Source organism: Rhea pennata, assembly GCF_028389875.1.
Source record: "Rhea pennata isolate bPtePen1 chromosome 35 unlocalized genomic scaffold, bPtePen1.pri SUPER_35_unloc_4, whole genome shotgun sequence".
Classification (NCBI taxonomy): Eukaryota; Metazoa; Chordata; class Aves; order Rheiformes; family Rheidae; genus Rhea; species Rhea pennata.
Window position 1 is genome coordinate 1 of NW_026907597.1, and position 16,974 is coordinate 16,974.

The 16,974-nt window shown below is 67.9% G+C and overlaps 3 protein-coding genes and 1 non-coding gene across 4 annotated transcripts in view; 1 reads left to right on the top strand and 3 right to left on the bottom strand.

The window, feature by feature from the left end:
* Nucleotides 1-49: 49 nt before the first annotated feature.
* On the top strand, nucleotides 50-1,457 carry LOC134154141 (PDZ domain-containing protein 4-like; the record flags this gene model as incomplete). The annotated part of the gene is given in 4 exon segments (XM_062600835.1): nucleotides 50-219; nucleotides 346-658; nucleotides 660-768; nucleotides 838-1,457. Coding segments are annotated over 4 exon segments (1,020 nt in total), but the record flags the coding sequence as incomplete, so codon positions are not given.
* A 488-nt stretch (nucleotides 1,458-1,945) lies between these two features.
* Nucleotides 1,946-4,520, bottom strand: LOC134154135 (large ribosomal subunit protein uL16). The gene is made up of 6 exons (XM_062600831.1): nucleotides 4,413-4,520; nucleotides 3,945-4,003; nucleotides 3,657-3,764; nucleotides 3,392-3,530; nucleotides 2,931-3,093; nucleotides 1,946-2,367 (listed from the first exon to the last, which is right to left on the bottom strand). Exons 1-6 carry the CDS (start codon nucleotides 4,433-4,435, stop codon nucleotides 2,212-2,214), a joined length of 648 nt encoding a protein of 215 aa, XP_062456815.1. The 5' UTR covers nucleotides 4,436-4,520; the 3' UTR covers nucleotides 1,946-2,211.
* Nucleotides 3,175-3,317, bottom strand: LOC134154142 (small nucleolar RNA SNORA70). Its single transcript, XR_009961341.1, has one exon. It is a non-coding gene; the product is annotated as a small nucleolar RNA SNORA70 (small nucleolar RNA).
* A 1,198-nt stretch (nucleotides 4,521-5,718) lies between the features above and the next one.
* The window catches only part of LOC134154140 (filamin-A-like), a 36,486-nt gene continuing 25,230 nt past the window's right edge, over nucleotides 5,719-16,974 (bottom strand). The window contains 12 exon segments of the mRNA XM_062600834.1: nucleotides 5,719-6,473; nucleotides 6,747-6,950; nucleotides 9,081-9,299; nucleotides 10,174-10,350; nucleotides 11,213-11,345; nucleotides 14,123-14,238; nucleotides 14,388-14,525; nucleotides 15,059-15,325; nucleotides 15,772-15,856; nucleotides 15,858-15,895; nucleotides 16,375-16,527; nucleotides 16,715-16,918. Of these exon segments, the coding sequence (XP_062456818.1) occupies nucleotides 6,286-6,473; nucleotides 6,747-6,950; nucleotides 9,081-9,299; nucleotides 10,174-10,350; nucleotides 11,213-11,345; nucleotides 14,123-14,238; nucleotides 14,388-14,525; nucleotides 15,059-15,325; nucleotides 15,772-15,856; nucleotides 15,858-15,895; nucleotides 16,375-16,527; nucleotides 16,715-16,918 (1,922 nt within the window). The 3' untranslated portion in view covers nucleotides 5,719-6,285.

Below are 16,974 nucleotides of genomic sequence, written 5' to 3' on the forward strand. Positions count from 1 at the left end.
AGAGCTCCGAGCACGACCTGCTGGCCGAGGAGGCGGCCGAGCCGCCGCTGCGCCCCCGCCGCGCCCCCCAACGGCCCGGGGCCCGCGGAGCCGGAGCCGGAGCTGGAGCCGGAGCCCGCCCGGGCGCCACCGCCAAACCCGGAGCTGGAGCCGGGAGCGGAGCCAAAGCGGGAACCGGGCCCGGAGGAAGAGGCGGAAGCGGAGCCGGAGCTGGAGCAGGTACGGGAGGAAGACCCGGAGCCGGAATCGGTGCCCGACCCGGAGCCGGTCCCGGAATCGGTGCCCAACCCGGAGCCGGTCCCGGAGCAAAACCCGGAGCCGGATTAACTGTTGGATCTGGAGCAGGTATGGGTACCGGCCTGGAGGAAGACCCGGAGCCGGATCGGCGGCCGCCGGAGCGGGCCTGGGAGGAAGACCCGGAGCAGGTACAGGTGCCGGAGCCGGAGGAAGACCCGGAGGCGGCCCGGAGGCGCCGGAGCCGGCGGGGCTGAGCCAGGCGGAGCTGCGGCGCTACCGGCAGCTGCGGGGGCGGCTGGGGGCCGGCGGCGGCGGGGGGCTGCCGGTGAGCCGGGCCGAGGTGGCGCTGCTGGAGGAGGAGCTGCGGCACCTGGAGTTCAAGTGCCGGCACCTGCTGCGGGCGCAGAAGATGCAGCGGCTGGCGCGAGCGCTGCCTGCGGGCCTGGCTCGAGGCCAGCGCCGGCGGCGACCCGGGGCTGGCCGACATCTCCGAGGTGCCCGAGCGGGACAGCACCAGCGCCTACAACACGGGCGAGAGCTGCCGCAGCTCGCCGCTGCTGCTGCTGCGCGCCCCCGCGGCGGCGGCGGCGGCGGCGGCACCGCCGGCGGGCAGCGGCAAGGCGGCGCGGGCCAAGCGGCCCGTGCGGGACCGGCTGCTCAAGGCGAGGGCCATCAAGATCCTGGAGGAGCGCGGCGGCTCCACCACGGACGACGACGCCCGCAGCGAGCTCAAGATGGGCCGGTACTGGAGCCGGGAGCAGCGCAAGCAGCACCTGGCGCGGGCGCGGGAGCAGCGCCGCCGCCGCGAGCTGCTGCTCCAGAGCCGCATGGAGGCGGCCGGCGGCGCCGGAGCCGCCGGTGCCGGTGCCGAGGGCGGGGGGCAGCAGCAGCAGCGGCGCGGCCTGCGCAAGCGCAGCCGCCGCATCCTCGACAACTGGGTCACCATCCAGGAGATGCTGGCGCGCGGCACCCGGGCGGCCGACGGCGGCCGCGTCTACAACCCCCTGCTCTCCGTCACCACCGTCTAGCGCCGCCCCCCCCCCCCTCCCACCCCCAAAAAATGGGGTGACCCCCCCCCTCCTCCCGCCGCACCCCATCCTGCCCTTCAGTGTGTGACCACCCCCCCCCAAGCACAAGGGGCCTGAGCGCCCCCCCCTCCCCCCAACCCCACCCATCATCGTGTCTGTGAATGTGGCTGTTTTGGGGTTTAGGCCATCGTCACCCCCCCCCCGAATTACCCCCTTCCCCCCCCACCCCACACTTGTCTTTTTTTTTGGAGGGGGGGGGAGCAGGGGGTCTGAGCCCCCCCCCCTTTTTGTCTCCCCTGTGTCGCCCTGTCTGTACAGTCCCTGTTTTGTTTTTGGGGTGGGTTTTTTTGGGGGGGGGGTTGGGGGGGGGAAACAGGGACATGCCTGGGTCCAGGCCTGAGCCTGCGTCGTGGGAATAAACGAAGCCTCGTTTTTACTCATTTCACCCCGATTCTGGATCCTGTTCTGTACTAGAGACAGAGTCTTTGGCTGGAAGGGGGGAGTGGGATTCCCCCTCCCCCCCCCCCGGGATCAACCCAAAACCTCCCCCCACCCCCGACAAACCCCCCCAAAACCTTCCCCCAGATGCCCCCTCCCCTTAGAAAACCCCAACGCAGCATCACGCGATGGGCCTAAAGCCCCAGGTTCCCCCCGAAAAAGCAGGCCGGTGGGCAGCAGGGTGGGGGCGAGGCCAAAGACCTTTATTCCTCCCAATTTGGGGGGGCCCCCCTCAAAGGCAGCTCCCCTCCCCCACAAAAAGCCCTGGGGGGGGGGGTCATCCACAAGGCTGTGGGGATTCCCCTGGGGGGGGGGGGGCGGTCTCCCCACTCAGGGGCACCCAAGACTTGGTGTGGGGGGGTTTTTTCCCAGGCTGTCAGGAGGGACCCCGGGGTGGTGTTTTTGGGGGGGGGCCCCAATTGTGGTTTTATTTTTTTTGGGGGGGGGTTCAGGCGGCGTGCAGGGCCCGCCAGCGGTCGAGGGGGCCGCGGCTGGGGACGTACTTCACCCCGCAGCCGTCGGGGATGAGGCGCCGCTGGGCCACCATGTCCTCGAAGGCGTCCGCGTTGAACTTGGTGAACCCCCACTTCTTGGAGATGTGGATCTGGGGGGGGGGGGAAGGGGGGGATCAGGGATACCCCAAAAACCTCCCCTGCACACCCCCAAACCTCCCCTGCGCACCCCAAAGCCCCATATTGTCCTAGCGATGCCCAAATCCCCTTTCTACCCCCCCACAAAAGCTCCCTTGACACCTCCTGCAGCTCCAAGGTGGGGTTTTTGTTGTTGGGGGGGGGGCTCAAAGCCCCTCCCCAAACTGCACCTGCACCCCCAAACTCCACAGCCCCCCCCCCCATTACTGCTCTTAGCCATCTCCCAGTTCGTGCCCTCACAGCTGTGGGGTGCTTCACTGCAGGCTTCAAGGAACCCCCCCCAAAAAAGCTATTTTTTTGGCAGCCCCCTACCCCACAAGCACCCCCAAACCCTATAGGGTCCCCCCCATGCCTCTGGACACCCCAGAACAGCTCTGAACTCTCCCCACACACCTGGGGCCCTCAAAGCCAAAAGTTGACTTGTTGTAGGTCCAGAGGAACAGAGAGCCCCCCCCCCCCCACAGGGGTGATCAACCCCCTCGGGCCCCCCAAAACCTGCCCCCCCCTCCCCCACTACCTTCTGGCGCCCCGGGAACTTGAACTTGGCGCGCCGCAGGGCCTCCACCACGTGCTCCTTGTTCTGGGCCTTGGTGCGGATGGACATGATGACCTGGCCGATGTGGACGCGGGCCACGGTGCCCTGGGGCTTCCCGAAGGCTCCCCGCATCCCCGTCTGCAGCCTGGGGAAGGCGCCGTGTTGGGGTGGGGGTCAGTACCTCCCCCCAAAACACCCCCCCCCCCAAACCCAGCCCCACAGCTGCCCCTGTGCCCCCAGCCCCTTGGGGCGCCCCGCGGCGGGCGGACGGGGCGCCCTACACAGCCGGGGGGGAGGTTGCTGTGCGCAGCCAGGGCACGCCGGGGCCCCACGGCCAGGGGGGACCACGGCCGGCTTAATTGGCTGCAGGAAGGGGGGATGGTGCCTGCCCCACGCCCCCACCCCCCAAAAAAAAAAAAAAAAAAAACCCGCCCGGCCCAGACCTGTCAGCACCGGCGCACGAGAGCATCTTGTTGATGCGGATGACGTGGAAGGGGTGGAGGCGCACGCGGATGTGGAAGCCGTCCTTGCCGCAGCTCTTCACCATGTACTTGTTGGCGCAGATGCGGGCGGCTTCCAGCGCTGCCGAGGGCAGAAACGGCCGGGAAAGGGGGGGGGGGGGTCACAGCTGGCGGACCCTCCCCCAACGAAAAACAAACAAGACGACCCCCCCCCCCCTCCAAACGCTTCAGGGCGCCCCCAACGCACCCTCGGAGCTGAGCTGCTCGTACTCGTCCGACACCATGTGTCCGCACAGCGGGAACTCGTCCACCTTCGCCTTCTTCCGGCCCAAGTCGAAAATGCGGATTTTGGGATCTGAGAAGGGGGAGGGGGGGGAACACGGGGGGGGGGGGGTGTCAGAGGCGCCGCCCCCAACCTGTAGCCCCGCCCTCCCCCTATTTGGGTGCTGGGGCCAGTTATCCCCTGCTATTAGGACCCAAGCAAAGCCCCACAACTTGGCAAGGGGGGGGGGGCCTGAGGAGCCCCCCAACTTACCAGGGACCCCCCGGCAGAAGCGGGACTTGGGGTACGGCTTGTTCTTGCAGTATCTGTAGCTGCAAATGAAGAGAGAGCAGTGAGGGGGAGCCCCAATAGTCCAGTTCCCCCCCCAAAACTCCCCAATACCCCCAGGATAGCTCTGAACCACCCCCAGCGACCCCCCCCAAACGCCCCAGAGCCCCCCAGACACCTCCGGGCAGCCCCAAATACCCCCTGGACACCCCACAGACACCTCGCGGCCGCCCCTAGACCCCCCTGAGCCCCCCCAGACCCCTAGACACACCTCGGGCAGCCCCCAAAGCCGCCCCCGACCCCCCTCCCGCTGCCCCAAGTCTCCGACCTCCCCCCCCCGCCTGTCCCCCAAACCCTCTAGCACTGCGCCCCCCCTCCGATGACGTCGATACGTGACGTCACGGCGCCTCCCTCGCCCCCCCCCGCCCCCCGCGCTGACGTCACGCGGCTCACCATCGCGCCGGGCGGCGGCCCATGGCGGCTCCGGGCCGGGGGCACCTGGAAGAGACAAGAACGGGGGGGGTTTGAAGGGCGTCGTCATGGCAACGGGGGGGCGTCACCAAGGTAAAGCCCCCCGGCCCGGCCGCCCTCGCCCCGGCCCGCGCGGCCCGCGCGCACCTCGCCGAGCGCGAAAGAGAAGGCGGCGGCGCCTGCGCGTCCCTTATATACCCCGCCCCGCCCCTCGGCTTCCGGCCACGCCCCGCCGCTTCCGGCGGCGCTCTGTCCGGCCGCCTGGAGGACTCGCCGTCACCGCCCGGCCCCGCCGCGCTCAGCGGCCGCTGTCGCTGCCGGAGAAGCGGCCCCGCTGCCACGAGCCGCGGCGAATCGGGAGGAGCGCGGCGGAGCGCGGTGGGGGTGCTCGCGCCGCCGCTTCCGGGTGATAGAGACGGCGCTTGTCCTTCTAGGCGACGCTTCCGGCATAGAGAGGGGCCTGAGCCAATGAGGGTGGACTAAAGAGGCGCGCAGGCGCAGTCTCCCGCCGCTCTAGCCCGGAATTGAGAGCATAGAGTCCTGCGCATGCGCCTCTGGGAGCCGCGCCGCCATTTTGTGCCCTGCTCACGCCGAGGCCGCAGGCGCCGGCGGTCAAGGGCGGGCCGGGGTCTCCGCGCATGCGCACAGCCTGCCCGCAAGCCCCGCCCCGCCGGGGGGACGCTCTATCCACGCCCGCCACACCATAGAGTGTCAGTCCTCCCCACCCTAATCGAGTGGCTATCTGGGAGCTGATTGGACGGGACGAGGCTGTCGGGGGGGGGGGGGGGGTATGACGTAAGCACGTCATTTGCATGCCTGCAGCTCATTTGCATAAAGGGCACCGGCAGGTTGCACGGCCTCATTTGCATACATTTGCATGCACCGGGCTCCTCTATCGGGGAGGCCAATGCCCGGGAACGTATGTGCCACGCCCTGCGGATGGACCCCCCCCCCCCGATGTATGGGGTCGCCCCCTATATCTTGGCCCCCCTCAGTGTCTTGGACCCCTATAGGGACCCCCGTATGTTTGCCCCTCGCAGGCTCTGCTCCAACACATAGGAGAGACCCTATAGATACAGGGGCTGTCCAATGTATAGACCCCCCCCTTGAGCTGTGACCCCCCCCCCAAGACCCCCATATCTCTGACCCCATCCAGGCCCCCCCCCAACACCCTCCCCCTATATAGGGCCAGCCATAGGGGCGCAGCCTCCACCCTGAAGACCTGAGATGCTTCTATGTAGGGGCCTCCCCCCTATATGCTCCCCCTCCCCCAAAACGCGAGGCCAGGTGAAGCAGAACAAGTCTTTATTGGGGGAGTCCCCGGACCCCCCCCCACGCGGCACGGGGAGGGGGCAGGGGAGGGGCGTCAGCGCTGGGTGCTGGGGCTGACCCCCCCCCCCAAAAAACTCATGTTAAAAAATTAAAATAAAATAAAAAAAAATCGGGGGGGGGGGAAGATACATGATGGAAGCGGCAGAAATGGGGGGGGGGGGAGGCCCCTCCCTGGCCCTCCCCCCCCCAGGCTGATGAGGGGGTGGCGTGATGGGGTGGGGGTGGGGGGATAGTGGTTGGAGAGGTGGCAGCGGTGGGTGCGAGGGGCCCAGGCGTCCGGGAGGGGCGACGCCGAGGGGCCCAGGCGTCCGGGCCGCGAGGAGGCGGCGCCGGACGCCGCGGAAGGAGGAGGAGGAGGAGGAGGGAGGAAAAAGAAAAAAAAAAAAATAATAAAAATAATAATAAAACAAAAAATAAAACCAAAGCATCCGCGGACCCAGGCGGCCGGGCGGACCCAGGCGTCCGGGCGGCGCGCTCCTTCAGGCGGGGGCGGGGCGGGGGCCCAGGCGTCCGGGCCGGGGGCTCAGGGCACGGAGACGTGGAAGGGGCTGTTGGGCACGTGCTGGTCGCCCCACTTGACGACGAGGACGTAGTCGCCCCGGTCGCGCAGCAGGTAGCCCACGTTGTAGAGCTGGTTGCCCAGGTGCTTCACCACGATCTCCTCGCAGGGCGCCCGCGGGCCCTGCACCCCCACCAGCAGCATGTTGTTCCCTGTGGCGGCGGCGGCGGGGGAAAAAACGCCAAATTTAGGGCTTTTCTCCCCCAAAAAACCCCAGCGGGTTCAACTCCCCGCCCGCCCAAGCGCTGCCCCCCACCCTCTCCCCTAGGCCGGTATCGGGATCCCACGGAGGGAAGAGGCGCCCCATCCACCCCCCCGAGGGGATGGGCCCAGGCGTCCGGGCGCCCCCCACCCGCCGAGGGGCCCAGGCGTCCGGGCGCCCCCCCCCCCCCCGCCACCGAGGGGCCCAGGCGTCCGGGCCCTACCGGCCTTGCTGCAGTCGACGGTGAAGGAGTTCTTCTGGCCCACGAAGGCCTTGTTGAGCCCCAGCCCCTTGGCCACCACCTTGGAGGCGTCGGAGGAGAATTTGGGGGCGCCCGGGGGGGCCCCCCCGGCCTCGGCCCGGCCCCCCGCGTCCACCAGCACCGACGACGTCTCGCGCAGGCTGTGGCTGCTCACCAGGCGGGGGCCTGCGGCGATGGGGGGGGGGGGACACGACAGGGCGTTCGCTGGGGGTCGCCCCCCAAACCATCCCCAATGCCCCCCCCCCAGGCCTCCCTAGAGCCCGGGCGCCCCCGAATCCCTCCAGCCCCCAAGTCTCCCCGAAAGACGCTTCTCCCCCAGCCCTTCTGCCCCCCAAATCCTTTCCACATCACCTCCCCCTGCCCCAAATCCTTTCTCCGGCCCTCCTGACCCCAAATTCCCCCCCCCCCAAAACCTTCCCACCTCCTTCCTGCCCCCAAATCCATCCTAAAACCTTTCCACGTTCCTCCTGCCCCCAAATGTCCCCCCCAAAATCCTCTCCACCTCCTTCCTGCCTCAAAATCCCCCCCCCCAAATTCCTTCCTTCAACCCTCCTGCCCCAAATCCCCCCCAAAATCCTCCCCACCTCCTTCCTGCCTCAAAATCCCCCCCCAAATTCCTTCCTTCAACCCTCCTGGCCCCAAATCCCCCCCAAAATCCTCCCCACCTCCTTCCTGCCTCAAAATCCCCCCCAACCCCCCCAAAACCCTTCCCCCCTCCCTCCTGCCCCCAACCTCCCCAAAATCCTTCCCACCTCCTTCCTGCCCAAAACTGTCCCCCTAAAACCCTCCCTGCATCCCTCTTGTCCCCAAACCCCCCCCAAAAACCCTTCCCCCTCCCCCCTGCCCCCAAATCCCCCCTACTTCCTTCCTGCCCCAAACTGTCCCCCCAAAACCCTCCCTGCATCCCTCCTGCCCCCCATGTCCCCCTCCCAAAACCCTTCTCCCCTCCCTCCTGCCCCCAAATTCCCCTAAACCCCTTCCCACCTCCCTCCTGCCCCCTAAATCCCCCCTAAAACTCTTCCCCCCTGCCCCCAAATCCCCCTTAAAGGCCCTCCCTCCTCCCTCCTGCCCCCAAATGCCCCCTAAACCCCTTCCCACCTCCTTCCAGCCCCAAACTGTCCCCCCCAAACCCTCCTGCATCCCTCCTGCCAAATCCCCCCTAAAACCCCTTCCCCCCTCCCTCCTGCCCCAAATCCCCCCTAAACCCCTTCCCACCTCCTTCCAGCCCCAAACTGTCCCCCCCAAACCCTCCTGCATCCCTCCTGCCAAATCCCCCCTAAAACCCCTTCCCCCCTCCCTCCTGCCCCCAAATCCCCCCTAAACCCCTTCCCACCTCCTTCCAGCCCCAAACTGTCCCCCCCAAACCCTCCTGCATCCCTCCTGCCAAATCCCCCCTAAAACCCCTTCCCCCTCCCTTCTGCCCCCAAATCCCCCTAAACCCCTTCCCACCTCCTTCCAGCCCCAAACTGTCCCCCCAAACCCTCCTGCATCCCTCCTGCCAAATCCCCCCTAAAACCCCCTCCCCCCTCCCTCCTGCCCCAAATCCCCCCTAAACCCCTTCCCACCTCCTTCCAGCCCCAAACTGTCCCCCCCAAACCCTCCTGCATCCCTCCTGCCAAATCCCCCCTAAAACCCCCTCCCCCCTCCCTCCTGCCCCCCAAATCCCCCTAAACCCCTTCCCACCTCCTTCCAGCCCCAAACTGTCCCCCCCAAACCCTCCTGCATCCCTCCTGCCAAATCCCCCTTAAACCCCCTCCCCCCTCCCTCCTGCCCCCAAATCCCCCCTAAACCCCTTCCCACCTCCTTCCAGCCCCAAACTGTCCCCCCCAAACCCTCCTGCATCCCTCCTGCCAAATCCCCCCTAAAACCCCTTCCCCCCTCCCTCCTGCCCCCAAATCCCCCCTAAACCCCTTCCCACCTCCTTCCAGCCCCAAACTGTCCCCCCCAAACCCTCCTGCATCCCTCCTGCCAAATCCCCCCTAAAACCCCTTCCCCCCTCCCTCCTGCCCCCCAAATCCCCCTTAAACGCCCTCCCACCTCCCTCCTGCCCCCAAATCCCCCCTAAAACCCCTTCCCCCCTCCCTCCTGCCCCCAAATCCCCCTTAAACGCCCTCCCACCTCCCTCCTGCCCCCCAAATCCCCCCTAAAACCCCTTCCCCCCTCCCTCCTGCCCCCAAATCCCCCTTAAACGCCCTCCCACCTCCCTCCTGCCCCCCAAATCCCCCTTAAACCCCTTCCCCCCTCCCTCCTGCCCCCCAAATCCCCCCTAAAGGCCCTCCCGCCCGCCCCCCGCACCGGTGATCTTGGCCTTGAAGGGGCTGCCGGCGATGTGGTGGGGCCCCCCGAACTTGACGGCGATGAGGTAGCTGCCGGGGGCGAGCGGCGTGTAGGTGACGCGGTAGCCCTCGGCGCACTCCCGGCACTCCATCTTCACCTTGGAGGGGCCGTCGATGGTGACGGCCAGCGCGCCGGGGCCCGCCTTGGCCGTGTTCACCACGAACTCCGCCGGCGAGCCTGCCGGGCCACAAGGCAGGGCGCCGTGGGGCGCGCGCCCCGCGCCTCGCCCCCCCCCTCCCCGCCGCACCCCCTAAGGGACGCCCCCTCTCTCCTAAGAAGGGCCTATAGGATGCTGTAGGGCGCCCTGGTCCCCGTAGGGTCCTCCCAGGACTACTCGCAGGGGCCTATGGGTGCTGTAGGGCAACCCCAGGCCCACGGGGCCCCCTATGACCCTGCAAGGGCTCCGTAAGACCCCATAGGGACCCCCAACTCCATAGGGACCTGTAAGGCAACAGGGGAGCCTTGAGACCCCATTAGGAGCCTATAGGAGACTGTACCCCCCCCGACACCATAGGGTGCCCCATACCCCCATATGAGTCCTGTAAGACCCCACAAGACCCTTTCCCCCGATTCCATAAGGGCCCTGTAGTACCACAGAGGAGCCCTTAAGTCCCCATAGGGGCCTATAGGACACTGTAGGGTTCCCCCTTGACCTTAGAGACCTACAGGACACTGTAGGGTTCCCCCTTGACCCCACAGAGGCCTATAGGAGACTGCAGGACCCCACAGGGACCTGCAAGACCCCATGGGATGCCCCATACGAGCCCTGTAGAACCCCACAAGACCCTTCCCCTTAACCCCATAAGGGCCCGGTAAGGCCACAGAGGACTCCCCCAGGCCCCATAGGATGCCCTGGCCCCATAGGGACCTATAGAACACTGCAGGGCCCCCCGCAGGGGACCTGTAGGACCCCCCCCGCATCACCCCGGCCTCAAGGCTGGGGGCCGGAGGCGGAGTCGAGGCTGGGGCCCCCTCCTCTGCGCGCAGGCGTGCGCGCGCGTGCCCCACGGGCCCCGTACAGCACGGGCCCTATAGGGCCGGGCGGACGTACCGGTGGTGCCGCCCTCGAGGCCGGGGCCGTAGGCGGAGACGAGGCCGGGGTCGCCGGCCTGGCCCGGCTCGCCCACCCGCACCTTGAAGGGGCTGCCGGGGATGTGGGAGCCGTCGAACTTGACGTCGATGGAGTAGACGCCGTTCTCCCGCGGGATGAACCGCACCGCAAACTTGTCTGGGGGGGGGGGATGTGTGGGGGGGGGGGACACGGGGGTCAGCGGGGGCCCCCTAAAACCCACCGTGACCCCCCCCCTCCCTCCCCTCCAAAAAATAACCCCACCCTGAAACTCCCCCAAATCCCAGAGTGGGTCCCACGGGGTGGCTGTGGCCCCCCGGGGTGCCCCCAAGCTCCTGGACACCCCCCCCCCAAGAAAAGACTTAGGTCAATGGGGCACCCCAAATCATCAGGGTCACCCCGACAGAGTGGGGGGGGACACCCCAAAGTGGGACCAGTGCGGTCAGCCAGGCCCCCCTAGACTTGGGGACGTGATAAAAAAAAAAAAAAAAACCTCATTGGGGCCACATCCCCCCCCAAATCCCCCCACCCCCGGGGGGGGGGCTCTGAAACTGAGCCGACAGGGTCAGCGGGGCCCCCCGAAAGCAGAGTGACCCCCAGATCCCCCCCCTCCTCCTCCAAAACTCAGTGCCCCCCCCACCTCCCACTTCCCCCCCAGCAGGAACGAGCTCACCGCGCTGCCAGGAGAGAGCCCGGACGCCTGGGTCCTCGGGGAGGGCAGCCCCCGGACGCCTGGGCCCCCGAGGTGTGGGGCGGGGAGGAGGGGGGAGGGTCCAACGTTACCGTCCCCCTACAGCGGGGCGTTGTGGGGCGGGGGGGGGGGGGGGGGGAGTGCCGGCAGCCCGGACGCCTGGGTCCTCCCCGGGAGGGGCGGCGCGGCGTGTGCGGCCGGACCCGGCTCAGCCTGGACGCTGCTCCGGCAGCGCCGGCTGCCCCCGGACGCCTGGGCCCCCCCCCCGCCCCGCCCCCCCACCTCGCCCCTGAGGGAGGGCCGCGGGCCCGGATGCCTGGGCCCGCTCACCTTCGGTGACCTCGGTGATGTGACACTCCTCGAGGGCCCCCGAGGGGCTGTGCACTTTGGCGTCCAGCACCCCCTTGGCGCCGTTGAGGCTGACGGCGAAGGAGGCCGGCTGGTGCACCTTCAGCCCGGACTCCTGGGGGGCAGAGACCGTTAACGGGGGGGGGGGGGGGGAGCCCCCCAACCGGGGGAGGGGGGACCCCCATCCTGACACCCCCTCCACGTCCCAAAACCCCCACGCCGGGGGTGTTGGTACCCCCAAAACCCTACCCGGAACGATCCCGGGAGGGTTAATACCTGGAAACAACCGTCTCCAAGAGCCTTTGGGGGGGTTTGCACCCCAAAATCGTGCACCAAGTAACCCCGGGGGGGGTTAGCATCCCCCCCAAAACCTCACCCCCAAACAAGCCCGAGGAGATTAGCGCCCCCAAAATGTTCCTGGGGGGAACACACCTGGGGGATGTCTGCACCCCCAAATAACCCTTCGGGCACCTGCACCCCGAAGCCCCCCCCTCAAAAAACCCTGGGGGGGGGGGGTCACTGGAACCCCCAAAACCCCACCTCAAACAACCCTGGGGGGTCATTAGAACCCCCAAAGCCCCACCCCAAACGACTCTGGGGGGTCACTGGAACCCCCAAACAACCCCGGGGGCACCTGCACCCCAAAGCCCCCACCCCAAATGACCCTGGGGGGTCATTAGAACCCCCAAAGCCCCACCCCAAACAACCCCGGGGGCACCTGCACCCCAAAGCCCCCATCTCAAACGACCCTGGGGGGTCACTGGAACCCCCAAAGCCCCACCCCAAACAACCCCTGTGTGACCAACACCCCAAATAACCCTGGGGGGAACCCTGCACCCCCAAACAACCCCGTGGGGGGGGGATCTGCACCCCGAGATCCCCCCTCCGGGGAAGGGGGAAATCCGTACCCCAAAGCAACCCTTGGAGGGGGGGGAACCTGGACCCCCGAAATCACGCTGGAGGGGGGGAGTCCCACCCCAAAACCTTTGCCTTGGGGGAAGGGTTTTAACCAACCCCCCCCTGATTTCAGGGGCTCCCCCAGAGGCAGGGAAGGATTTGGGGGGCTGTGAAAATCCCCCACCCGGATTTGGGGGGTATCATGTGCTCCCCCCCTCCCAGGAGCTGGGGAGGGATTTTGGGGAGAGGGGGGTGTCAGAGGAACCCCCCCCCCAGCCCCCACCCAGGGCCCCACTTACCTTTTGGGGGCCGGAGAGCTTAACGGGAGAGAACGGGGGGCCCCGGGCATCCCCGGGGTTTGGGGGTGCTGGGGGGGAGTTTGGGGGGCCGCTCTCTCCCGTTAAGGCCCGTCCGAGCCCCGTGGTGGCCCCCCAAAATTGGGGGGGGGGCTGTTAATAGCCTTTAAAAGAGACACGAGAGAAGACCCCCGGGGCCCCCCGGGACGGCTAGGGGGACACACGGGCTGCCTGGGCCAGCGCAGGGACCCCAAAACCCCTCTAGACCTTTGCAGACCCCCCCCAAAAAAACGGCTCTCTAGAGACCTACGGCTACCCCCACCCCACACCTGGGCAGCCCCCTAAAGACCCCTGGAGCCACACGGTGCCCCCAGGAGCCCCCCCAAAACTCAGGCGGGTGCCCCCGGACGGCCTCAAAGAGCCCTAAAGGCTCCTTAGGGCCGTAAGGAGCCCTGCTAGGCACCCCAAAACCCCCTGACGCCCCCCAGAGACCCCCCCCCCAAGCCTCACTAAAGACCCCCGAGGCACCCCCAAAACCTCACTAAAGCCACTGAGGGCTATGCAGCCCCTCCAGACCCCCCCAAACCCCGCTAAAGCCCCCTTAGAGTCCTGCAGCCCCTCGAGAGCGCTCCAAACTCTCACTAAACCCCCTGTGGCCCCCACAGGCACCCTCAAAACCTCCCTGGAGACCCCCTTGAGCCCTGCGGCCTCCCAAAACCCCCCTGAAGCCCCCCTGAAGTCCTGCAGCCCCTCTAGAGACCTCCAAACTCTCACTAAATCCCTCTTCATCCCCTCTAGACACCTCCAAAACCTCTCTGGAGACCCCCTTGAGCCCTGAAGCCCCTCTAGGTACCCTCAAAACCTCACTGAAGCCCTCTTAGAGCTACGATGCTCCCTAGATACCCCCAAAACCTCACTAAAGGCCCCCGAGGGCTAGGCAGTCCCCCTAGATACCCCCCAAAACCTCACTAAAGGCCCCCGAGGGCTAGGCAGTCCCCCTAGATACCCCCCAAAACCTCACTAAAGACCCCCAAGGGCTAGGCAGTCCCCCTAGATACCCCCCAAAACCTCACTAAAGACCCCCAAGGGCTAGGCAGTCTCCCTAGATACCCCCCAAAACCTCACTAAAGACCCCCAAGGGCTAGGCAGTCCCCCTAGATACCCCCCAAAACCTCACTAAAGACCCCCAAGGGCTAGGCAGTCCCCCTAGATACCCCCCAAAACCTCACTAAAGGCCCCCGAGGGCTAGGCAGTCCCCCTAGATACCCCCCAAAACCTCACTAAAGGCCCCCGAGGGCTAGGCAGTCCCCCTAGATACCCCCCAAAACCTCACTAAAGACCCCCAAGGGCTAGGCAGTCCCCCTAGATACCCCCCAAAACCTCACTAAAGGCCCCCAAGGGCTAGGCAGTCCCCCTAGATACCCCCCAAAACCTCACTAAAGACCCCCAAGGGCTAGGCAGTCCCCCTAGATACCCCCCAAAACCTCACTAAAGGCCCCTTTGAGCCCCAGAGCCCCTCTAGAGACCTCCAAACTCTCACCAAAACCCTCTCTAGATACCCTCAAGAGCCTCAAGCTCTCAAAAATCCTACCAGAGACCCCTAGAAGCTCCCCGGAGCCCCAGCCCTGCGCGTGCCCGGCCCGTGGCCCAGCCGGAGGGGGGGGGGAACGAGGCGGGGGGGTTTCTCCCGGTGCCTCACCTGAAGGCTAGAAACAGTGAGGCGCCGGGCGGCGTCGCAGGGGGCCGCGGCCGTCACCACGAAGGGGCTGTCGGGGATGTGCTCCTCGTTGAACTTCACCGACACCTCGTAGTCGCCTGCGGGGACGGCGTGGATGGGTGACGCGGGCGGCCGCGACGGCTACGGGGGCGTCTCCTGGCACCCCCGACCCCGCTGCCGCTCGGCAGAGCTCCACAACACCCCCACCCTCCCCCGTGCCCCCCCAGAACGCCCTCATCCCCCGTACCGGGCTCCTGGACAACGTAGGAGACCCCGCAGGAGCCGTCCTTGCGGTCCTCGAAGGCGATCTCGGCCTTGCTGGGCCCCTCGACGGCGATGGAGAGGCCCCCGGCGCCCGCCTCCCGCGTCCAGATGCTGAACTCGGCTGGGAGGGGCACGGCAAGGGGGTGAAAAGCGAGTTTTGGGCAGTCCTAGCTGGGTTTTGGGGTGCCACAAGCAGACTCGGGAGCCCTCCGCTGTGTTTGGACAGCCCCAAGGGGGCTTGGGGGCACCGCAGGCAGACCCAGGTGCCCTAGAGGGACTTTGGGGAGCTCTGGGTACATTTGGGACCTTAAGCAGATGCAGGTGCCCTAGAGAGGTCTAGACAGCCCCAAGGGGAGGTTGGGGGAGCCCTTGGGGGGACTTGGGGGCACCGCAGGCAGACCCAGGTGCCCTAGAGGGACTTTGGGGAGCTCTGGGTACATTTGGGGGCACCTTAAGCAGATGCAGGTGCCCTAGAGAGGTCTAGACAGCCCCAAGGGGAGGTTGGGGGAGCCCCCGGGGGGACTTGGGGGCACCTCAGGCAGATCCAGGCGCCCTGGAGGGGTTCAGGGAGCTCTAGGGGAGGGTTGGGGCACCTTAGGCAGGCGGGAACAAGTTTGGGGAGCCCCGGCGGGGTCGCGGGGAGCCGCCGCTCACCTGGCACTCCGGCCTCGGCCCGCTCGAGGCCGGGGCCGCCGGCGCGGACCTTGTGGGCGCCCCCCTCGCCCAGGGGCCCCACGGTGAACTGGAAGGGGCTGCCGGGCACGTGCTGGCCCCGGTCCTTGACGCTGACCGAGTGGACGCCCGTCTCGGCGGGCACGAAGCGGATGCAGTAGGCGCCGCCGTCGCCCTCCAGCACCTGGGCCGCCACCGCCTGGCCCGAGGGGCCCGTCACCACCGCCGTCACGTCGTGGGGGCTCAGCTCTGCGGGGACGCGTGTCACCGGGGGGCTCCCCGAGGACCCCCCGCGTGTCCCCCGGGCTCCCTGCTGTCCCTAGTCTGTACCTCCCCCCCACAACTGGTTCCTGAAGTCCCCTCGTGGGTCCCTCGTGTCTCCCGAAGGGTCCTGGGGTCCCTGCAGACCCTGTCCTGGCTGCTCATGGACCGCCACGCTTTGTCCCCTCTTCCCCCACCCCCCGGGGGTCCCCAGGGCCAGGCTGGGGGTCCCCCCGGGGGTCCTTGCAGGCCTCCAGTAGGTCCCCACAGGCTCTGTCCCCATCGTTCTTCCCCCTGGGAAGCCCCCTGAACCTCCCAGGAGCCTCCTGAACCCCCCCAAGAACCTCCTGGGACCCCCAAGACCTTCTGATCCACCCCATACCCCCCCAAGGAACCTCCCAGGACACTTGAAGACCCCCCCCAGCCCCGCTCACCCGGCATCTTGAGGCTGAGGTCGCAGGCGGTGCCCACGCTGGCCTCGGCGGGAGCCCGGCGCCGGCGCGTGATGCTCTCCTTCACCCCGGCCCTCGCCCGTCACCTTCACCGAGAAGGGGCTCCCTGCAGGGCCCCGGGGGGGGGGAGGGGGGGGTCACATCACGGCGGCCCCCCAACCCCTTCCCTGGGGGCCCCAAACCCCTCCTGGGTCCTGCTGCACCTCCAAACCTGACTGTCCCCCAAAGCACCGCCCCGCACGCCCAGCTCCTCCCCAGTGTCCCAGCCTCCTTCCTCCAGGTGCCTCCCAGCAACCTCAACTCCCTACGAGCACTTACCAGTACCCCCAGTCCCCTCCCAGTAACCCCCGTTCCCCCAGTAATCTCCCCTTTTCCCCAGCAATCCCAGTTCTTCCCCAGCCACCCCAATTTACCTGCAGCAAGCTCTCCCAGCACCCTCAGTTCCTCCCAGTAACACCGCTCCTCCCTAGCCTGCCTTCCCAGTGCCTCCGTTCGGCCCTGTGCCCTGCCTCAGTGCTTCCAGTTCCCCACCCAATAGCCCCAGTACGTTCTCCCAGTGCCCCCGGCTGCCTTCCCAGTGCCCACCGGGGACGTGCTGGTCTCCGAACTTCACGGAGATGATGTAGTTGCCGGGCTCGGTGGGGCAGTAGGAGACACGGCAGGTCCCATCCTCCAGCTCCTCCGTGGTGATGTCCACCTTGCTGGGGCCCTCGATGGACAGGCTGAGCCCCCCGTAGCCTGCCGGCGGGACCCAGGCGTCCGGGGAGGGGTCCCAGGCGTCCGGGGAGGCCCCCTGCCCCGCTCCGTCGCCGTGCCCCCCCCCCCGATTGGCCCCACGCGGTAGGCGTTTCGGGGTGGGGGTGGGGGGGTTCCCGCTCCACGCCAAGGCCGCCCCCCGCCCCCCAGCCCCCCGGCCGGGCCGTACCGGCGTCGCGCGTGTCGATGGTGAAGTGGGCCGGCTCGAAGGTGCGGCCCTCGCGCAGGCCGGGCCCGGCCACGCGCACCCGGCTCGCGTCCCCGAGCTCCGCCTGGCTGATGGTGACGGCCACGGGGCTGCGGGCCAGCGGCTTCCCGCCGCGCGCGATGTGCACCAGGTGCTCGCCCACCTCCTGCGGCACGAAGGAGATGCCTGCGCGGGGGCGCGGCGACGCGTCAGCGGCGCCCCCGGCACCCGTGCGTCCCCCC